The 23,858-nt window shown below is 37.8% G+C and overlaps 2 protein-coding genes across 4 annotated transcripts in view; both read left to right on the forward strand.

Annotated features, from left to right (window-relative positions):
- srgap3 (SLIT-ROBO Rho GTPase activating protein 3) overlaps positions 1-3,643 on the forward strand; it is a 38,260-nt gene extending 34,617 nt beyond the window's left edge. For both annotated transcript variants that reach the window (XM_037490408.2, XM_037490409.2), the window contains exon 22: positions 754-3,643. In XM_037490408.2, coding sequence (XP_037346305.2) covers positions 754-1,200 — 447 coding nt within the window. In that variant the 3' untranslated portion in view covers positions 1,201-3,643. The remainder of the gene's footprint in view (positions 1-753) is intronic.
- Positions 3,644-6,488: 2,845 nt separating this feature from the next.
- Positions 6,489-23,396, forward strand: rad18 (RAD18 E3 ubiquitin protein ligase). 2 transcript variants are annotated; one of them, XR_005114133.2, is made up of 13 exons: positions 6,489-6,648; positions 7,514-7,592; positions 9,980-10,041; positions 10,202-10,272; positions 13,011-13,435; positions 13,867-13,966; positions 14,493-14,680; positions 15,908-15,978; positions 16,788-16,848; positions 20,303-20,390; positions 20,540-20,666; positions 21,307-21,351; positions 22,789-22,878. XR_005114133.2 is itself a non-coding variant. In XM_037448181.2 (13 exons), the coding sequence occupies exons 1-13, from the start codon at positions 6,598-6,600 to the stop codon at positions 22,886-22,888; spliced, it is 1,509 nt and encodes a 502-aa protein (XP_037304078.2). In that variant the 5' UTR covers positions 6,490-6,597; the 3' UTR covers positions 22,889-23,396. The 2 variants fall into 2 exon arrangements, 1 of the variants encoding a protein (XP_037304078.2); XM_037448181.2 differs by having other exon boundaries at positions 6,490-6,648; positions 20,262-20,390; positions 22,789-23,396.
- The last annotated feature ends 462 nt before the right edge of the window (positions 23,397-23,858 follow it).

Consider the following 23,858-nt stretch of genomic DNA (forward strand, 5'->3'; position numbering starts at 1 on the left):
AAAACTGAAAATGTATACAGAGAAAAAGTATCTTAATTGATTTGATTTGGTTTTGATTATACATGACAGTTTGATGGCGCTATGGTCTCAGTACCAATGCTTTTTTTAAATCCATTAAATTCAAATGTAAGGAAATTGTAGCATATAAGGGGATTTGGAAGGTTTGTTAGAAAAGAGAGAGAGCACCTCAACTTAGCTGTCAAAACCTCAAATGTTCAGCACGTACTGACTTGACTCAAACTAAGATGATGTGCAGTATATTAAAATCAGCACACCACCTCAGTTTAGGCCATACTCTATTGCCCCCCAGTATCTTTTGCGTTAGACAATGTTTTTCTCACTTTTTTTATGGCTGACTACTCTGTTGTTTTATAAGCCTCCATAAGCTCTCATAACTTTGTTTGCTGGGTTTTTAAATATCTTACATACAATTATAGAGATTGTAGCTTGTGCTCCAAAATGATGCAGTGCCCAAAAGCTTTTAATTTAATGTAATTTAGTTATTATTATCAAGATGTCCTCTAATCCTCTAATTTGAGTTGTTCTTCTTTAACGAAATGTGATTATTATTAATATTGTTATCATTATATTACATAAGAAAATGTAAAAAAAAAAAATTACTTGAAAATGTTCCACAATAATTTGATCACTTGCCAACACATGGGCGTAAGTCGTATTCTTTAGGTGCTACATGTCCCGCTGACCTGGATGTTATTTCTGATTGTTTTGTTCTCCTGATCCTTCCTCAACCAGGACATAGAGAAAACTATGACGACAGCGCTCCATGAGCTCTGCGAGCTGGAGCGGCAGAACATCGTGAAGCAGGCCCCCGACGTGGTCTTGGACACTCTGGAGCCGATGAAGAACCCAGTTAGCTCTGAGCCTGGCAGTCCTCTGCACACCATCATGATCCGTGACCCGGACGCAGCCATGCGCCGCAGTAGCAGCTCTACCTCTGAAATGATGACAACTTTTAAACCCGCTCTCTCTGCCCGGCTGACTGGGGCTCAGCTACGCCCCCCGCCCATGAGGCCAGTCCGCGCTCCTTCTACACAACATCGCTCCAGTAGCTCCAGCTCTTCAGGGGTCGGCAGCCCGGCTGTAACTCCCACTGAAAAGATGTTTCCTACTAACAGTACGGCTGCTGCTTCTAACATGAATGCGTCCAGTGATGCTGGGGATAAGTCGGGTACCATGTAGCAGAGGTAGGAATGATGTGATGCTTCCCAAGAAAGGGGAAAGCTTACTTAGATATTATTGCTAATATGTGACAAGCAGATGAAGATATTTCTGTTATCTGTTTTTTGCAGTGATCTCGTTCCAGAGATACAAACAATGCAAAAGAAGCAATAGTTGTGTGACATTTAGTAATAGTTTACACACAGCACACGTTGTCCAGCAGGTTTTTCAGTCACTCCTACTGGTGTGAATGAAATGCCTCATCTGGGCGAGTGATATTTGTGCTTAATTACCGCTTACTGTAGTCCGCAGGCCTTAAGGCTGTACATACCAACTTACTTGAAGTTGCCGTTCTTTCTGTTTGTACTATAATACAGTGGATGTTAAGTAACAACTTAGTGACATTATACACTTCTGCATGCATGGTCCATGACATGAGGAAAAAAATGAAAAATTTGCATCATTCACAGATGTTGATGTGGGATTTACTCATATGATCATCTGAAGCCTATGATATTAGTGTGAAACCTAACTTTCTTGAATCGAGTTTCAGATTTGCAAATATGGGGATCTTAGCCCAAGATAAAAACATTCCGGCATGAAGATGATCTCTGGAGTCTGATAAATACTAACCAGAACTTAGCAAGGCAAGTTAAATATGTTATGAGTTTGGACTGTTGAAAAACTTAACTAATGCATTAATTAATGTACTGTAGGAACCCTGTGGTAAACTTGTACATAATATATAGCTAGTCATTTTTAAAGTGGTGATCTTGTACAGGCTGAAACAAAAAAGGCAAAAGGTTGCCTGTAAATGGCACTTGGAGTAAAGATAATTAAGCACCTTCTTAACATCTTCAGTAATTAACAGACTTAATTGGTTAAACTGGAGTTAAAATAGTTCATGTATGCTGTTGTACTGTAGAAAACCTGATTTCTGTTGAACGGACAACAAAGCCTGAATGTGTTCTTCTTCATTATTTGTTTGACATACCTGCCCATTTCTACTCTCAGTTCGCTAAACTGCTGCCACTTCCACTCTAACTGGTTGATTTGATCATTGCAATAACATGGAAAAATATACTTTGACAGTTCTTGTATGCTCTGGCTGTAGACTACTTTCCTTTCCTTGGAAGAAAACTAAATAAACATTTCCGAACATTTTTGATCTACTTTACCTTCTGTCCTTCTGACAGCTCCAGGTCTGAGACCTTGTTATCTGAGTCCAGATTACCCTGCTAGACTGTGCATGTTTTGCATTATATTGTGCGGAAGTTTAACAATTCCTGTATTTGGTGCCTTACCTTGATAAAAGGTATTGGGAATGATGATTCCAGTTGCTAGTAGTGGCTAAAAAGTGAAAGAAAATACAGATTCAATTAGTGAAATCCACTTTAATATTAGCATGTGAATAAGGTTCCATTGTAACTGCAGTCAGCCAGAACAAGAAGTATTTAAAGTCAGACTCTGTTGATTACTGCTGATATTGCTTCTTCTTGTGAGACAAACCAGTGTATACTATAACCTTCATGTGGGCATTATGATTTGAAGATGATATTACAATCACAAAGCTTATCCATGAAATGTGTCTGTCTTGATGAAATATAGAGATGTTACAAAAAAGCATATGTTGAAATAAAAAGAAAGCACACAAGTTGAAAAGGTGAAGTTATCATCATAATATTTAACAGGACTCTTTTTGTTTTTTATTTATAGAATCTGTGTAAGTGGAGCAGAAGATTTGAGTGCCTTTTGTGCACAACATCAATTTTTATTGGACTTTTATATTTACTTTTTTTACTGTAACATGTTGTCTATTAGTTGTTTATTGAAAAACTAATGTTTTTTTTTTATCTCTACTTTCTACTGTTACTATGTTGTCAAACCACCACAAGGAATACATTGTGTACCATACAATACAGAAAACCCATCATGAAAGGCTTGTTTGTGTTTGGAGTGATCGCTGAAGACTACTGTCTGTCTGGTGAGGTTTAAGTAGAATCATTTCAGAATATTTCTCTACATTTTTTGTTTTCCGTGTGAACTGCCTGTGCTGTGGTTGAGCCGTAACTTGTCGTTCCCTCCCTCCCTCCCTCCCTCTGTAATGGGCGGTCCTCCTGCAGAGTTTATAAGGCACTCAATGCGCTAGACTTGTCCCTAAATGTGATGATCCCAGACATTTCCTGAAATATATTTGCTAAAATGTGTTACACTGTTAGTCTGCTGAGATGAGGAGACAATACATTAACAATCAAAAAGGACATCAACGAATTAGAGCAGACTGTCGTGTTGTGGGGACTGGAGTAGGAGTTGCTGTTACACTGTTTACACTCTCTTTAATTGTCTAGTGATGCTGTTTGTTGATGAGTGTGTGGTTGGTTGAAACCCTGTGATGTAATGTACACCATACCACTGACTGGTTGAGGAAACCCCTCCATCCAAATAAATCATTATTGCTCTGTGATCTGGATATTTTGAGTGAATTCTATGGGGGCAAATGAGGAGGAACAGTTATTCTATGTAAATCTAAACTGCTATTTCTGAGGTAACAAAAACACCAAGTGTCACATGTTCAGGTTATCGTACACCAGGAGAAAACAATTAATACCAATATGATATTCTGCCAATAGATCCTCATACTCATAATGTACCTTTTACACATGGAAACTGCAAGTGCAGTGCAATTAACAGCGGTAACAACAAAAACTGCAAATATACATTATATAATAATACTTTTGAAAGAAAGTTAAAACAAGATAAAGTTGTGTTTACAGTTATATATTATGGTTTCAATGGGAGATTTTTAAAACCAGGCATTGGCAAATACTATAAAAACATTCTCTATACAAAAGCACAGTGTGTAGTTCATTCTGTTGCCACATGATGGAGAAACTGTCCATCGATTACACTTAAAGGATTAGGAACCAGCATTGTGGTGATGGCTTCACAGAGAACAAATTAGATGATTACATCTCGTTTTGAAATTAGCTTTCTAGTTCACTGATCGAGGAGCTTTATACCACCAGCTCACGCTGATGTGTCATAAACAGAATTTAATGTGTTTCACCAGAGAGACCCGTGTTAGGGTTAGGGTCAGTCTAGAAGAGGATACCACTTACTAACAAGTTAAGATCCAACGAAAGTGTATGTTTAAAGTTCTGTGTTCAGGCTAACTAGTTGAGTTATAGATCAAACACAAATGTGGTGAGGGCACGCTTTCCAAAATATTGAAGCAAGAAATAAATTTTCTAAAATTGTATGAGGAATTTTAGTTGCCCAGATATGTTCTTGAATCATCATTGACAGCAACTGTGACATTTAAAATTAATTTAAAAATTAAATATTGATACAATGTTAATACACAGAAATATTTCATGTTTAATGTACACTATTTCATAGCGAAAATAGCATGGTTGAACGTTCCTTGCCGAAATGTGATTAAGCAGACTTCAGAGTGGCATAGATATCACTTATAAACGTTCTGTTCAGTTCAGTTCTTTCACTTTGATGCATTTACATTACGATTTTGAATCTAACCTCTAACCTCTTCCCAAATTTTGTACACGTATGAACAAACTTACATCATGCATCAAGCATGAAAAAAAATAAACTTGAAGTGTTATCAGACTTTCACAGTTATAAAGGATCGCAGCACCTCTGAAACTTGCTTTCCGACTGTGTCTTTGATGTGCAGGGATGTAGTGGAGTAACACATGCTGAACTAAATACATAGGAAAATGTATTTAATTGTGGCACACCCACTTACAATTACACAATTAGAGAATGCATGACATGCTGCACACATAAACACGAAAGATCCATTCAGTTCTGATGACACAATAATCAAATGCACATACTGTAGATTGCACATTGAATCTCTGTGAGCTTGTCATTGTGTTATTTATGATGTTTTTGCTGTGGCATTCCAAATGTGCCTTTGTAGTTATGATGTAACTCTGAAGGGATGATTTCGAAGAAAAAAGATGCCTGTATTACAGCCAGAGCCGTAGATGGTCCTACATTTGCAATCACTCTTTGATAGCATGTGTGTAATGACCCCACTAATAAGATCTGGTCTGGCAAGCTTTCATCTTAAAGCTATTTGTGGGTGAAACAGTGGATTTGAGATTTTATTCTGGTATCTGGAATTATTTTACCTTTTCTTATTATTATTATCTCATGAGTTTATTAACCATTGCTGCAGTATTATCAGCTAAATAGTGGAATAGTCATCTGAGCTGAACGTTCATGTAAGATGTGTAATACATTATGTATATATGTTATTCAAGTTTAATTTATTGAATAGAAGTCATAAATACCCTTCAAGTAAGAGGCAAATGACAAAGGAATTGAAAGCCAAAACATTTTAATCTTAACTGAAGGTGTTTCAATCTGTCTGTCTGTTCCCATGTCCCTTAGATCCAGCCATTGTTACGATCCAAGACAGACCCGTGTTATAGCACAGTGGTAGATGACTGACTTGCTAAGGGCATCATTAGGTAGATAGCTACATGTGGAGAATAGAGAAAAGTGTATAATAAGACAGAGCACAACACAGTCGTTTAGCACCATGGTGCAGATGTTTCAGATAAAATGCCATAAAGGATTCCACAGTCAATGTATACATGTGAGCCACAGCCTGTTGACTGAATGTTCAACCTTTAAACCTTTGTCTACATGGAAATATTTTCCATTAGCAAAATACTTTTAGTATAAAACATTATCCTGGATTTCAGAAGAATTCCCATGTTTGCTATAGGGACGAATAAGTCAGTTCTATAATGTTTCATAATACCATTTTTCCACATAAATGTCCCCATTTAGAGTCATGTTTAGAGTTAACTGCTTAAATATTGGAGGTTAACTTAGGAAAGCAAACATCTGTTAAAATAGTGTTATGGTCTTATGCTATTTTCCTCCATTCTATACGGTTACAAAACAAAAAAATGTGAATCTTTACATGTTCTTGGATTTGGATCCTTAAATATTAACCGAAGCTCATATAGGCTGTTAACAAAGTCTTGCAAACTTAGCTACACAAGAACAAATTTTGAATGTTCACCATATTTTTGAGGAATCAAATATCAACGAAAAACTATCAATAACATTTCATTTAAATGTCAAAGAAAATAAAATGTTATTGACAAAGGATTTAGTATTCCAATTTATTCAAGCATTCAAAAAACTATATTTTTTAATATAGGTTCTTCTTTAAACATCGAAAAGATTAAATAGAAAGTGATTCTGAAAAGTTCTTGCGCGTTCTCAAACCGGATGTGCAGAGCTTTATTTTTGTGGTCATGAATCTGCCCCGCCAGCCCAGCGGAAGCTGTCAAATGACGCGAGTGGCGTCCTGGAGCAGTAAGAGCGGGACTTTGATTTTCTATAATAGCAGATTTTTTGATTTTTTGATTGGACATGGCTCTACAGATTGAAGCAAATTTACCACGTGGCTTTGCATGCCTGAAAGTAAGTTGTATATTTATGATCAAACGTTTAGCTAACGTAGCGGCTAATAACTCTTAGCTAACGTTAAATGAAAAACAAAACAGCTTAACGTTACATTAGCTTGCGTTACTGGACATTAACGTAACCCCACATTGACATTAGATACCGGCTTTTATTTAGGCAAACGTTACAGTGTGTAACCACAGTTGAACCATGTTACGTCACTTACTGAACAGATGCTAATGTAGCATTAGCAAAAAGAATAGCTACAGTTAACTTAATGTTCAATGTTCAATTTTCTACAAATGTACTTTAACGTCAGTAGCCTTAAGTAACCAACGTTGCTGTCAGCTTTGAACTTTATTATAAAATTAACACGAAACCCTGTCCATTCAGAATATCTAATATTACATTACTTAAATTGAACATTAAGTTAACGTACGTTGTTTCGATAAAACGAAACAAGGCCAATCGCCTTGTTGCTAACGTCACCGTGCCAAAACAAACGATTGCCAGCGCATTCCCAGTAAGGCCTCCTCTAAGTCTACGCTGACTTCTTTCACTTGTACAATATGTATTATGAGAGTTTAGTGTTGAATGGTGTCTAACACACCACATAGACATGTGACTTATGATCACATGGCTCATGCAACTTTCAGTATTTTATGCTCTGGATGGTTTTCCAGTAAAAGTATGAATGTGAAACAAACTCCGTTAAAAAGTTTAAGCCTTCAAAAAAGGAAATCACCGATTTACGTATAATGTAACAGTACACTTGAACGTTGTGCAAAGTCAACTTCTGATTATGTAAACAACATCTCAGATTGAATCTATATCTCTATCAAGAATTGTCTTGTCTTTCACTACGTTTTTTTCTCATCTGCAGAATGTTGACACCCTGCTTCGATGTCCCATTTGCTTCGACTTTCTCAATATTTCAATGATGACAAAATGCTCTCACAACTGTAAGTAACATGTAGAGCTAATATCGTTCTTAGATGTGAATCATTTTGAGCAAAAACGCAGCTGAGGTCATTCTTCAAAAAATGGTCCTTATGAATTTAATTCAGGGTTGAACATTTGAATAAGAGTGGGTGTCTTCATATGAACATAATATTTCTGTATTAGCTACTTTAACAAGTAAAGTCTACAGGTCCTTCTAAAAAAATTAGCATATTGTGATAAAAGTTCATTATTTTCCATAATGTAATGATACAAATTAAACTTTCATATATTGTAGATTCATTGCACACCAACTGAAATATTTCAGGTCTTTTATTGTTTTAATACTGATGATTTTGGCATACAGCTCATGAAAACCCCAAATTCCTATCTTAAAAAATTAGCATATTTCACCCGACCAATAAAAGAAAAGTGTTTTGTAATACCAAAAAAGTCAACCTTCGAATAATTATGTTCCGTAATGCACTCAATACTTGGTCGGGAATCCTTTTGCAGAAATGACTGCTTCAATGCAGGGTGGCATGGAGGCAATCAGCCCGTGACATTGCTGAGGTGTTATGGAGGGCCAGGATGCTTCGATAGCGGCCTTAAGCTCATCCAGAGTGTTTGGTCTTGCGTCTCTCAACTTTCTCTTCACAATATCCCACAGATTCTCTATGGGGTTCAGGTCAGGAGAGTTGGCAGGCCAATTGAGCACAGTAATACCATGGTCAGTAAACCATTTACCAGTGGTTTTGGCACTGTGAGCAGGTGCCAGGTCGTGCTGAAAAAAAAAACGAAATCTTCATCTCCATAAAGCTTTTCAGCAGATGGAAGCATGAAGTGCTCCAAAATCTCCTGATAGCTAGCTGCATTGACCCTGCCCTTGATAAAACACAGTGGAAGAACACCTGCAGCTGACATGGCACCCCAGACCATCACTGACTGGGTACTTGACACTGGACTTCAGGCATTTTGGCATTTCCTTCTCCCCAGTCTTCCTCCAGACTCTGGCACCTTGATTTCCGAATGACATGCAAATTTTTCTTTCATCCGAAAAAAGTACTTTGGACCACTGAGCAACAGTCCAGTGCTGCTTCTCTGTAGCCCAGGTCAGGCGCTTCTGCCGCTGTTTCTGGTTCAAAAGTGGCTTGACCTGGGGAATGCGGCATCTTTAGCCCATTTCCTGCACACGCCTGTGCACGGTGGCTCTGGATGTTTCCACTCCAGACTCAGTCCACTGCTTCCGCAGGTCCCCCAATCTCCCTCAAGGTCCGGTCACCTCTTCTCGTTGTGCAGCGTTTTTTGCCACACTTTTTCCTTCCCACAGACTTCCCACTGAGCTGCCTTGATACAGCACTCTGGGAACAGCCTATTCGTTCAGAAATTTCTTTCTGTGTCTTACCCTCTCGCTTGAGGGTGTCAATGATGGCCTTCTGGCCATCAGTCAGGTCGGCAGTCTAACCCATGATTGCGGTTTTGAGTAATGAACCAGGCTGGGAGTTTTTAAAAGCCTCAGGAATCTTTTGCAGGTGTTTAGAGTTAATTAGTTGATTCATATGATTAGGTTAATAGCTCGTTTAGAGAACCTTTTCATGATGTACACATTTTTTGAGATAGGAATTTTGAGTTTTCATGAGCTGTATGCCAAAATCATCAGTATTAAAACAATAAAAGACCTGAAATATTTCAGTTGGTGTGCAATGAATCTAAAATATATGAAAGTTTAATTTTAACATTACGGAAAATAATTAACTTTTATCACAATATGCTAACTGTTTGAGAAGGACCTGTATATAATCTTTAGTATATTTTTTATGATGAGCAAAATAATGGGGTAGTCATAGTAACTGTCTGTCCCTCTGGAAACTACTTTTGTCCGAAGAGTAATAACAAAGACTAAGTTCCCTATTTAGGTTGACGCAAGTTTATTTAGTTGAATCCATCTGTTTTTGTTTTTACAGTGTAGGTTAACAACTTCAGGGAGGGGTAGTAGAGTGGGTTTGGCTGACCGGAGAGTGAGAGGGGTGGGTGTGATATTATTTTTGCAGAAAGGCTATTAGTTGGACAAGCAAGCTAGTCACTCTGGTGCTCTCTGCCCCCCTGCTGCTACCGCCACGCGGACATATTCACCACATATTAATGTCATTGTGGAACTTTCATGCATGGAAAAATAATAATAATAACAACAACAACAAAACTCTTTTTTGGGGGGGAATTGCACACTTTTTCAGGGGGGGGGGCTGCATATGATAGGGGAAACACTGCTTTATTCATTTGGGTCAAAGACTAGACTTATGGTATTTTATGGTACATTTTATTTTAAAAAACAACAACAACAACTAAATCTTCTACCAATTGTCTGACAAAGTTATGTGTAACATGCGTTTTCTTTGCATTTCATTTACAGTTTGCTCTTTGTGCATCAGAAAGTTTTTTTGCTATAAGTTGCAGTGTCCAGTTTGCAATACAGTAAGTATAAACTTTACATACATATACTTACATATACTTATAGGTAACCTATAATTGCAATATATATATATATATATATATATATATTGCAATTATAGGTTACCATCTCTAGTTAATTGTATTATTTGGATAAAGAATAACTTGCCTTTCTTTCTTTCAGCAAGCAACTGAACAAGATTTAAGAACTAACCGTTTATTGGATGACTTGGTCGTGAACTTTCAAGCTGCAAGGTAATCCTGCAACACATAGATGCCTGAAAAGAATCCCAACTGAATGAATGAATAAATAAATGTGTAAACGCTAGCAGTAGCTGTTTTTCAGTATCAACAGGGCGTCGGTATGATAGCAAAATAAGATATAGGCAACTGCATAGAATAAGGAACCTGTTTTCCCTCTGAATCCTGTTAAATACTAGGATTTTTCTGGCTGTCTGCACACCAGCTCACATGATGAACAAGGATATAACCAATTATTTTTTTCACTAAACTCCAGCAAACGATACTTCTTTGTTGTAGTGCAATTACTTCTCTACCGTCTGAGCATCTCTGCAGCTTGTATTGACATGGTTATAACAACTGAAGACAAGACAAACTAAGTGCTGAGAGATCCCATTGTTATTAACAAGATTGCAGTATGTCCACAAGGGAAGCAGTTTGTGTTTTGCAATTTAACAGCATTAGGAAAACAATTGTCATTGCCTTCTTGTAATCTATTTCTGATTTAAGGATTTTTTGTAAATCAAATGGGGATTTTGTTTTCATCAGTTGAGGTCTTTAAGGGTCCTCCTTATATTGCACTTTGAAATGTGTTGTGTGGCTCTAGGGCTGATATTTTCCATTACAACATGTAGGCCTAGGGAGCGGTTTCAAAGCCGGTCTCAAGGAAAGGCCGAGGTCCTTTTTAAATTTGCGCTTTTCCTCCAGTGACATTTATCACAGAAGAAACGTCACCTTGATCACATGGATGCAGCCAGCCACATGGTTGCACCATTTGTTCACTAGACAGGAGGTTATCCAAACCCCTGGTATTATTTATGCCTACTGGTTTAAGGTCATACTCTCTTTCTCATCTTGTAATTTGCACTTGGTATTGATTTAGTCTTTTCTTTCAGTGTAAAAATAAAGCAAAAAGCCAACAGAAAATGCATCTCCTAAGGGATGTCTTGTTTATGAACAGTTATTTGAATGAGAGGCCCTTTGGTTTGCAGAATCCTTTGAGGTGAAAAAGATGAAAATAAGACTAATAGGATGTTGTTTCTTTTTATCAGTGGCCATTGTCCACAAAAAGACGCTACTGAAAAATCTCAAACTAAAATAAACAGAATTGTTCCTTTGGTTAAGTCCGGGCTAGCCACGATATTATCTCTAAGTGCTGTTATTGGTCGCTAAGTTCCTCTCTTCCATCAATCATCTCAACGTTATTATCACTGAAAGGTCTTTCTTTGAACCGTAGACCTTCCGATTGTCATCACTCTTATGAATGAGTGGCTTACGCAGCGGTTTTTTCATCCGTTTTTTAATTTCCTGTTGTGTAGCAATGACCGTCTGAAAAATGTGAGTCTATGACTTTGTCTTGTTGCTATATGGAAATATATATGGAGACAAAGTCATTGGAACGTTGTGTCTTGGAACGTTGTTGCTATATTTCCATATAGCAACAAGACAAAGTCATAGAAATGGAAATATAGCAACAACAAAACACCAAAACTAGAGGCCTAATTCTATAGCTGACCACATCACTTATTGCAGTTGCACATTTCTACTGAATGTTAGTAGAGGGTATTGAGTTGCTCTTGACTTGTTTGTTTAGACAAAACATCTGTGTGCATCATGCTTCTCAAATAGGGAAATATTAATGTGTTTCTGAAAATCTAGTCTTTATGTTTCAATTAATTTAATGATTCTCTTTGTGTCCATTCTCATTTTTTACCTACCTACCCAAGTCTCTGTGCAGTCATTGCAAACACATCTGTGCCTAGTCTATTTCTCCCAAACTCCTGGAAACAAAGAGACACATTTCTTTTTATTTACTGATTGACACATAGCAACTTTGAACAACTGAACTACAAACTATTGCTTAATGATTTTATTTTAAAAAATGTTTTATTTAATTATTTACTGAATCTATAAAATAGCTCATCTGATGGGTGTTTTCTCATGGCAACAAACTGAAAACTGCCGATGTACAAAAGCATTAAGAACCATCTGACACTCTAAAGTGCTGGATTAAATCTGTTGTCTCAAATGAGGCAGAAACAGTTACAACTAATGGCGCTGAATGTAAAGAGGTTATATTAGATTTGTACTATCCCAATTATGTTGGCTCAGTAAAGTTAAGTAACAGCAGTTATGAGTTGTAATGAAAACGGATTTATGTACTTTTCATACTACTTTTGTTCTTGTTTACCTTCCGTAAATATGCTCCAAAACATTTGCTGCAATACAGCAAACGTAATATACCTGGCTGTAAGTGATACAGGTGAATGGAGCCTATTTCCTCTGAATCTGTGCATGGAGAAAGAGGTGTTTCCATATGACATTGGTGCAAAGCTGCTTTGGCGAGTGTGTGCGGGTGCATCTCTGTGCACCTGCTCTAATGGGGACAGCAAGCACAAATTAGTTCTGGATATGGAAAGCGGGACATTACACACCTCATTGGTTCTGTTTTATTGCCAAGTAATGGCCCAGTCAAAATTAGTTTGCTTTCCACATTTCCAACCCAAAAGTGGCTACTTTTTCTCGCTCTGAAGAGACGCAGTGAGATAATTGAGCTAGTATGAATAACAGTTTAGCCTCAAAGGACACACTTTACCCGTTGCAGTATTTAATTACTCTTTTTACTGAGCTAAAATGTTTAATATTTAAAAGAGGACAATTCCCTTTACACTACATCAAATACTTTATATAAAGTGGACTTGTTTGTGTACTTTTATTTTTATTAACATGCCCTTTCACCATTCTTCTTCTAGGGAACAGTTGTCCAAAGCAAATTGTGATTCTCCTCCGATGTCGCCAAGAACCCCAGCTTCAACTGTAAAATGCAAAGCTCAACGGGGCCAGAAGGGCAAAAGCTCTGTTTTGAGTCACTTTTTCCAAAAGCGGCCTAAAACAACTCCCACTAAGCAAACCCAGCAAGATGGTTCTGTTGCTCAGTGTGCTCAGCGGACAAAAATACAGAGTGCGTGCACCGACAATGCAAATGACGCTGACCCACATTCAGCAACTGATCAACTTCCAGTGGTTGTGAAGGAAGAGCCCATGGATGAGGAGGAGGCATCTATCCAGGGTTTGATGTCGGTCAAACAGGAAGCTGGAGTCTCTCACAGTTGTAGCACCGGGTTTGAGGCGGCGCATTCCTCATCACCATCAAACGAAGTAAAGCCAGTGATCAAAGGTGAAGCTTTTCTACCTGTTGGTTAATATCACTGATTCACTCCGAGCTGGACCTGGTCTCATGACATTGGGCCAAGGCGGTGTAATCTCCTCATAATTGGGTAGTTAATAACTGCAGCTGTGGACCTGTTGATGAAGATCCAATCAGCTCAGTGATTCTTTTATTTAACTTGTAGGGAAATCTACAACACTGAACAATAAGCCACCTTTATTCTTTTTTTATATTGTGACCCTGGAACTGCTTTAAATAATTGTGTACCTTCAACGACATTTTAATATTATGCGTGATCTTAAAATCTCTTTACTGTAGTCAGTGAACAGTTTGTTATTTCTTATTCTTGACATAGGACCAAAACAGTTTATTGTTTTCAAGTTAGCAGCATAATATCATATAAATAATGTGATAATATCCCGTTCATTGTCCCTTTGCAGTGGAGTGCCCTGTCTGTTCTGTCAGTGTACCACAGCAGTTTATCAACAAACATCTGGACACCTGTCTTACCAGAGGAGAAAAGAAAGACAGTTTGAGAAGGTAAAACAACTATTTAAATAGAAGCTCTCTGCAGCTGTTTGCCTAACTAGACTATAGACAAGTGGGATATAAGTCAAATTAAAAGACACGTTATACATACCTCAAAATGTTTTTCAACTTTATGTGCACACCTTTCCTGCTATTGGTTATTTTCATTGAGGAGTCTTCCTCTGAAAGTGCTTGTGCATAGTTTTTAAAGTTAAAGTTCTTAGTAGTAATAGATTAGCTATGTTTTAATGTGTTTGCTTATAATGGCAGAATAACTGAAACTATACAATTTAAAATTACTAAGATATTTTGTATGACCAGCATTAACCTGGCTACTCATCGTGCAGAAGACAAAGTCCGTGACTCCACGTGAGAGACTGATCTTCTCACAATTTTTGGACCCTGATGTCATAATAGTTTTTTTAATATATATATATATATATATATCCCTGTTGATTTTTAGAAGTTTATTACAGCAAAGCCCAGACATGCCCCCAATTCATATCAAGGGATTTCTGAAATATGCTCTCTGTTGCAGCTCCCCTGGCAACGTGAGGCGTCCCATGACAAAGCTTGTGTACAACCTGCTTTCAACGCTAGAGCTAAAAAGGAGGTTGAAGGATTGCCATCTTTCAATGCAGGGTTCTCGAGATCAGCTGATCAAAAGACACCAGGAGTTTGTCCAAATCTACAATGCCCAGTGTGATTCCCTGAACCCCAAATCAGGTGAGGGTTTTGGTCCATTCCCCCGTAAGGGGCTTGCTGTAGTTGAATTCCAGGTAAAGTCTAATCAGATCTGGATTTTGTTTCCATAAACATTAAGTGTAAAAGGACGTAGTAATAAAGAACCGGTTTGGTTAGAACGTCATCAAGGTTTTTTTTTTTAAACATTTGTCTTGAAGTCTTGAAGAGCTGCACAATTATACAATAAAAGGCATCTTGACTTGTTGATGGAGGCACGCGTAATTATTTTCTAAAAAAGAAATCTGAAACTAGAACACGTCCTGGTGATTGTATGAGCACATTTGGGATTACAGGTTATATTTTTCTTTATTGGCTTTCTCAATTCAATTAATTTTATTTTGTATAGCCCAAAATCGCAAATTCCAAATTTGCCTCAGAGGGCTTTAAAGTCTGTACACATGAGACATCCTCTGTCCCGAATCCCTCGCATGGGGAAAAAAGGGAAGAAACCTTAGGGAGAACGTCAGAGGAGGGATCCCTCTCCCGGGATGGACAGATTGCAATGGATGTCATGTGTACAGAATAAACAATGTGACAGAAATGATGCAAGTAATTAGTAGCAGAACAAGTGCACAGCAGGACCACTGCAGGGACAACCACCATCAGATAGAACCACCACCCACAGAGGCTTCTGTGGGGAGGGAGAGCAGAAAGATGGTTTATTGGTTTATGATGACAGTAATAAGAATCATATTTAAAGTAATGATGATGGCAGCAGCAGGTGTCAGCAGAGCCATGAGCCAGGAGTCAGAACCGGGGTCCGCACGGAACTATGATCCACGGAGACCTGCTAGGCGAGAAAGCACAAAGAACTCCCGGAAAGAAGCTGAATTAGTGATGGTCCAGCCTTTTTTCCTGAGCCAGCCCTAACTATAAGCGATATCAAAGAGGAACGTTTTAAGCTTTATCTTAAATGAGCTGACCGAGTCTGCCCCCCTGGACTGAAAGGAGGAAGCTGGTTCCACAAAAGAGGAGCTTGATAACTGAAGGTTCTGGCCCCCATCCTACTTTTTAAAACTCTAGGAACCACAAGTAACCAGTATCTACAGAGCGCAGATGCCTTGTGGGGCAATACAGTGTAACAAGCTCTCTGGATTTGCCTCAATTTTGAACAGTGACAAAGCCTTTTTGTTTGTTGGCAGAATTCATATAATGGGTAGCATTTTGCATAATATGTCAAATAAAGACTTTTTCCCCCTCTGTCAACAGCCGAAGATATTGCCAAAGAGTTGGAGGCCAACGAGAAGATTAAGAATCAACTCCAAGGGAAAACAAAACCTGTGGGTATTAAAAGCTAAATGGGATATTCTTCAATTGTACAGCCCCAAATGCACTGAAAGGGAATGTTGCTCCTCATGTCATGCACATCAATTGATGGCCTTGTTTCTTCTGGTTTCAGATTGCAAATGCAAATACCCCAGAAGTGGCAGTATTATAGAGATGGTGCCGTTTAGGCCGAGTTCTTGTGTGCGTCACACAATCGTCTAAAATCTAGCCGAAATTCTAGGGAATGCCAAAACTCTTGTACAGTGATGTTACAGAGTTGAGCTTCTCTTACCTCCATAAACAATCTTTGCCCTGGAGAGAGCTCACGAACTAGCCATCGAGTCACAAACGGAATTAACGTTAAGTGCTGGTAGCCACCATGTGACCAAGTGCCAGCGTTGTTTTTTTTTTTTAACTTGAAATAGTCAAAGTAGTGGTTTTAATAATGATGTTAACAACAATGTTAACAAAATATCTACAATACTTGCATAACAGCTTTGGTCACAGAGTCTTCCATGTCAGATACTTTCAGTGCGTTTGGGTCTCATGATCATTATTCTTCTAAAAAAAATGTACTTTTAAGCGCTTATGTTTTTTTATATATATATATATATATAACCACTGTGAAGTTGTTTTTTGATGAGGGCTCGTCCCTATTTTGATAAGGTGGGAGGTATCCAAAATGAAATGTGTAAAAAGTGTTACAATTAAATTGTCACGCGTTTGATCATTTAAACCAAGAAGTCAGGTAATTCCTTTACAAATATTGTCATTTGTATTTTATTGATGGTTAATGCTAATGTATGTTTCTGTCCATTCAAAGGTCATGGTTTTTGTGAAGAATCAGTCCGAGAAGGAGATTGATGAGATGCATTCAAATTACAGTAAGTAATTATTTTCATATCTGTTTACACCTCAGGTATTTGACTCACTGAGTCGGCATCTAAAAATCTGTTTGAGAAAAGTCCCACTGATTCAATGGCTTTTCATGATGTTACATGTTCTGTTAAAATATGCATATCTATTATAAAATGTTCATGTAAGGCTGTCTTTGCAGAAAGAACCTGACCATTCCTATTCTACTAGAAGTACCTTCAGTGTAATAGTGCAATATATTATCAACAGCGGATTTAGAGCTCCATTGGTGTAAAAAACTCAAACTATGAAATCATTTATTACCTTCTCCAAAAATCTTTGTGCTGTCGGTCAAATTTCCCCTCTCCTCTATATATTGCTAGCACACTATAATACTTCCTTAATTTATGTTGGGTACTCCACACCTTCTGGTAAACCTTTTTGAACACCTCAAACTATCAAATGTCAAAAATCCAAAGCTTTTAAGTACTGATATTTGATTTCCAAATCGGCATCTAAATGCTGCATAGCTTCTCCTTTTTTATATTTGCATGTCTTTTTTCGCTGGTTAAACCCAGCATTTCCTTACAGTTGCAGATAAAGGCGCATATCAATAGTATTTCCAACTTGTGTGATCCAAACATTTTGAATTACCCAATAACTAGAGCGTAGAAGTGCAAAATGATTGAAAAGAGAGTAAATCATAAAAAAAGAACATTACTTTGTTGGGAACAACTCTACAAGGCAGGACACAAGGTTCTCAATCTTTTGTCTGAGAATCTGCCTAAATTATTTTACTTTCTATCTCAATGACAGCTTATGAAAACAATTTCCAAAGCAATCTTTTTTTCATACTTTTGTGTCTCCAACACATTTTGTACGGTTTTGCATGTACAGGTGAAACTTGAAAAATTACAATATCGTGCTCATTACTTTCAGTAATTCAACTTAAAAGGTGAAACTAATATATTGGTGTGTGTGTATATATATATATATCTATAAATGTTGCCATATATTTGCATTACATGCAAAGTGAGATATTTTAAGCCTTTATTTGATATAATTTTGATGATCATCAAAATGAGTCTATAATATATTAGTTTCACTTTTTAAGTTGAATTACTGAAAGTTATGAGCTTTTGCAAGATATTCAAATTTTTCGAGTTTCACCCGTATTGCCCAGCAGTGACATAAAACTTTATTATTTGTAGAAGCCATCCATTACTGGCTCTGCCTGGAAACCTTTCCCAGAACACATCTTCTGTGAGTAATTCAGAAGCTTATAGAAATATATGAAATGTATTAGATTCTTGCCTGAGTGACAATGTTTCAGAAACCTTTTTATTACAATGTGGATACTTGGATATTGAAGGATACATCTCAGATTGCGTTATTCCATCCGCTATGTTGAGCTAATTATGTGGATAATTACTCACAGGACCTACAAAAGCCCACTGTAGACCAGGGCTATGGTTTTATTTTCAAGGATTGAATGAAGTCAAGCAAAACACCAACATTAATTAACATTTACCAAAGTGGTGTTGTCATGGTTGAACCAGATAAAGAGCTTGTGGGAAATAACTGCAACGCTAAACTTAAAATTGGTTGCAAAAGGCTTGTGACTCACAATAGGAAGGTTCTATAAATAGCTGCTGTGCTGTGATAACCTCTCGATTTATCAGAGGAGGAAGTGGATGACTCACTCTGCCAGCATAGTGAATGGTGAAAAAGCAGACTGAATGTTCAATGGTGTTTTCAGCGCCTGGTGGAGTCCATTGTAAAGCCTGCATCCTTTCATTTCTGTGAAATTAACCATTGTGAAATGTTGCCATCATTTGTAACCCACAAAATGCACAACTCTGTTTCATCCTTTTAAAAATGTAAACAAAGGAGCCTTTTTCGTTGTGAGGAGCCCACTATTGTTAATTGCAGTACTTTGGAATGAACTCCACACCAGGATTGCCAGACACCAGATGTGTCGTGCAGCAGTGGTGTTATGCTTCAGATACAGAAGCATGTGCATAACACCTTGTATTTTCCCAAATATACTCAATCTTTTGAATCAAAATGAGTCAGAAAAATGTTGACGTGTTCAATACTTATTATCAAAGTAAATATATTTCCAAAGGAGCTATTGACATGACATTTTCACCAGATGTTGGTAACAACCCAGGTAAAACATACAAAGACGTTCAGAAATAAAGTAATGTGTAATAACGTGAAATTACACAGGGAAAAAGTATTATTGAACACGCTTACTGATATTTATTCAATACTTTGTACAAAAGCCTTTGTTGGTAATGACAGCTTCAAGAATCCTCTTGTTTGGAGAAACTAGTCTCATGCTTTGCTCTGTGATTTTGGCCCATTCTTCCACACAAACAGTCTTCAAATCTTGAATGTTCCGTGGGCCTCTTCTGAGAATCTTCAGTTCTTTCCATAGAGTTTCAATGGGATTTAAGTCAGGTGATTGGCTGGGCCATTCTAGCAGCTTTATTTTCTTTCTTTGAAACCAGTTGAGAGTTTCCTTGGCTGTGAGTTCGGGGTCATTGTCTTGCTGAAATGTCCTCGTTTCATCTTCATCATCCTGGTAGATGGCCGCAGATTTCTGTCAAGAACGTCTCTGTAAATTTGCCCCTTTAATTATGTGAAGTTTGCCAGTACCATTTTCTGAAAAGCAGCCCCACACCACGGTGTTCCCACCTCCAATCTTCACTGTTGGTATGGTGTTTTTAGGGTGATGTGCAGTGCCATTACTCCTCCAAACATGTGTGTATTATGGCATCCAAACAGTTCAATGTGGCTCTCATCCGACCACACTACATTCTCCCAGTATTTCACTGGCTTTTCACCGTTTTGTAGGCCATCAGGTGGGACTGAACCAGCTGATATTAATTTGCACTGACAAGGGTCTGGATTGCTTTTTAATTACTGATAGTTTTCAGCTGTTGTCTTGGCTTTCCATACCTTTTTGCACCTCCCTTCATGTGTTCAATAGTTTTTCCTTATGTCATGTGACATTATTACAAATAACTTTATTTCTGAACGTCTTTGTTTTGGTTCCGTTGTATGTATGTATTACTTGGGTTGTAACCAACATCTGGTTAAAATGTCATGTCAATAGCTCTACTATAGCTTTACTGAGAAATAGTGATGTGTTCAATACTTATTTCACCCGCTGTAGATATTTTTCTCTAGATATTTAAGTTCAAATCCATTGTATGCTGTAATACTTGGTAATTTGTGGGGTTGTCATTCCTTTACATTCTTTTCTCTGATCTACAGGAACCTTGTATCCCTGACCATAAACAAAAATATAATATTTGTATTGTTGCAGTGACAGCATTTACTAGTGTGCTGTACTTCAGATACTGCTGTATATTTAGTAATTATATCCTTTTTATTTAAAACTATTTTACTGTATATCCTATTTTACCTGCAGGGAAGCAGCACAGCAGTGACTTTTCCCGCCTGATTTCCCAGGTACGGTGTCGCCTAGAAACCAACAGACAGACTCGTACCAAACAGAAAGTCATTGTGGAAGAAGATACACAAAAAACACACACTGCAGGTACTGCACCTCCCTTTGCTTCTATCAAGGAATGAAATGTACTCTAGCAGCTGGAGATGTTAAAGCATTTCCAGTACCATTTGGCATTTGTGTGTGTGTGTGTGTATATAATATATATATATATATATATATATACTCTTTCCTTCTAGATCAAGTTGCAGAATCAAAAAGCTGCTTAGTGATGAAGGTAGAAGGCACAGAATCTGATACTGAGTCATCTGCAAGAAGGATTGAATTGTCGTCCAGCCCCACCTATAGTGACGTGTCCATCAGCAGGTGAGCCCTAGATAACCCTGATTCACTTACTGTAGACGACACCCTAGGAACTTCTTTTCAGGGTTTGCATTTTCATGCTATAAATCCGTGAAACCTTTATTTTGGATCACCTTTCTACAACATACAAGTGTCATTTAAAGGTGACACTGTTAAAGGATGGACCTTTTGACACCTTTTTGATTTGAAAAAGCACAGCGTCCTCTTGTAACTCTCAATTCATAATGTACATCTAATCATGAATCAGTGCCAGGGTACTTTCATGACTCTAGAAAATCATCTCTGTGACAATTCAGACCGCCAAAAGGTTCTACTGACACCAAGATCGTGTGCTCACCCAAAGCCATTTAGCAGTGTGAAAATTCATTCATCTATGACTTATTTTTTCGGTGGAATGTTAATCTTGTTAATGGCAGGCTGATAGGTTGCTCTACACAAGGGTGATAGAATGAAAACACTGGTTTTGCACCATTTATATTTTTCTGAGCATCACTGTGTATTAGAAAGATCTCCTGTTTAGGGCTCTTACTTTGGAGTAGGCAAATGTACTCCAATTTGTATTGAAACAGCAAATACTAATATCAGTAAAACGTTGTCAACGTATTCTTTCTTTTCTTCGTTCCACTCCACTTTTTCATTGCAGTTCTATTTCTGACATCTTTGGTCCGGAGCCCACCCAACACCCAGAGTAAGTGATTCTGTGTCCAGATTCTTCTGTTTTCATATCTTTGGTTTTTACTGAATCACCCTTCAGTGCAGATCTGGCAGTCAGGCCCGGGTGTGGTTGGTGAAATGTAATTCAGCCTTCCAAAAATATGGTTAATCACAGTTTATTTGAATTTACTCAGGTTATCTTAGTGTAATATTAATATTTGTTTGATATACAACATTTAAGTGTGACATATAAAAGTAATCCTGATTATATATGTATGTACATACATTCATACATACCCAAGAGGACTCGCACAAACTGCACTGACCTGGTGCTCATTTACAAACTGCTCACAAACACAGGGCAGCGTTCTGGTGCCAGGTTTTCTGTGTAGAAATGAGTCTTCTTGTCCTCTTCTGCTATTAAACTAACCCGTGTCATTGTTGGGACACGTTCACATAGCAAACTAATGTAAATCATTATAAATGTGTTTTAAGCATTCCCAGTAGACACTCTTGTGTTTTCAATTATTTTTTGAATGCGGAACAACGCAGAATAAATATATAAATAGTCACGTGCACATGCAAACTACGTGGACACGAAAGAGTTTTCATTTTATTACATGATACATGTGTCAATGAATGCCTAATTAATTCATGCCTAAAATATCACATTATTCCATTGCACATTACAGTCTAAATGAAATGTTGTCACTGCACAGTGCCGTATGATGAGTTAACACTCGGGGAAAAGACCATTTCTCATGCTGTTGCACAGCTGACAAAACAACAACAGCAGCACATAAATCAGAGCGTGGTGTCGGCTTGTGTTTCTTGCGGATAACCAAAGCTCTTCTTTTCGTTCTGAATTACCTTGAAGTCCCAACCCGCTTGTATCTAGTTCCAATGTTCTCCATCTATGCATCTGCTGCACGAGCACTGTTGGGCCATGAATTGGGGGGTGCATACCTCATACTGAGCCTGTTCTGTCCATCTTAAGTTGAGCTAAACTCCTTGAATTAACATTTCTACAAGGGAGAATACGTCAGAATGGTGTTTTTTTTTCTTTCACTGTCCTCTGAGCTTATGTTGTTTATATTCCTTTTTTAATTGGACACAGAATGTTTTAACTAAATTATTGTTATGATTTTTTTTAACCAGCCAATTGTAATGCATTTGCTGGCAGCGTGTCGAGCCGCCTGTTGATCGCGATGTAGCCTAAATACATTTTCCAGCAGCATGATGATCAAGTGTGAATGTGCTCTGCAGGCTGTTCAGCTCCCTTCATTCCTGTCAGATAACAGCCATCTAATGTACTGTATACATTGCTATATATTAATTTTAACTGTATAAATGTATAGGAGTCATTAACCAATAACAACACCTTAATTACCATAACATTAGATGTGCACATTTCTATTATACTCCATCCAAAAAAGACTAAAAGGTTATCTCTGAAATTGATCGTTCATAGAGACACAGAGAGGACCTCAGTCAAAAAGCGAACATCCAGCATGAGAGGAGACGACGCAGCTTCCTCACTCGTCAGTAGAAAACGACTGCGCAAGACGTAAGGAGTTGGAGGCGCAGAGAGGAAATTATTTCTCTCCTGCCAATCAATAGTGATAAACTCTCAAGTTCAAGCGCAACAAGAAGCTTTTTGCATATGTCCATTTCATTTTTCCGAAGTTAGACTTTTCATCATGTGTTGTGTTAGGAATAGTCAGTATTTCAACATACTTTGTGGTCTTCCAAGAACAACTGTGGACAATTCATCAGGTTACTTTATTCTAACACTACCTTGTTAGAATTGAGTTTTTACGTATACTAATTGCATTTTACGTTTACTAAATGCATTTTTATTTTTTGTTTATATAGTACATAAGCAAACATATCCAGCGTTCCAGTCAATTCATATTATTCTATTTAATTTAAATCCACATATTGTTTTTGTCTTTTTCATTTCTACCATTATTTTCTTAACCTTATTTTTGTTCTCTATCATGCTATATGGTCCAATGTAATATTCTGTTTAAATTTAAATAAACCTGTAATGGCATTTGAACATTTTTGGGGTTGTATGAATGACTTCCAAAAGCTACCCATGTCATCGCAAACTGACGTTGTTCACTATGTTCAAAGCTAAACTTTAAACCAGCGTTTGTGGAAGTATAAATCATCCCCCCCAAAAAAGTGTGTGTGTGTGGGTGGATGTGTGTGTGTGTGTGTGTGTGTGTGTGGGGGGGGGGGGGGGGGGGGTGAGCAGACTTTGATCAAACACAAATCTGGCCTTCAGTCCCTAACAAGGCGCTTGTCTCCAATGTCTTTCCCCTCAGACAAATCAGAGAGACCCACTGACAGACATTTCTGTATTTATAACAAATTGCCATGCATATTAATTCCCCTGATTGTATCCATAATGATTTCCTATACACTGTGCCTCCTGATCCCCCGCCCTGATTTGGGATGCAGTGCAACGATATCCATTGAAATATCAAAGCTCAGGGTCTGCACCCTCTCGTATAGAAACCAGTGGCCTCATTT

Source organism: Pungitius pungitius, chromosome 8, assembly GCF_949316345.1.
Source record: "Pungitius pungitius chromosome 8, fPunPun2.1, whole genome shotgun sequence".
NCBI classification, from domain to species: Eukaryota; Metazoa; Chordata; class Actinopteri; order Perciformes; family Gasterosteidae; genus Pungitius; species Pungitius pungitius.

Bases quoted from the DNA above. Each gene is read 5' to 3' on its own strand.
- rad18 (XM_037448181.2), top strand. From the start codon at position 6,598: ATGGCTCTACAGATTGAAGCAAATTTACCACGTGGCTTTGCATGCCTG. The intron at 14,681-15,907 runs GTGAGGGTTTTG...CTCTGTCAACAG, and splicing joins TTCCCTGAACCCCAAATCAG to CCGAAGATATTGCCAAAGAG. The intron at 21,352-22,788 runs GTAAGTGATTCT...GATCGTTCATAG, and splicing joins GAGCCCACCCAACACCCAGA to AGACACAGAGAGGACCTCAG.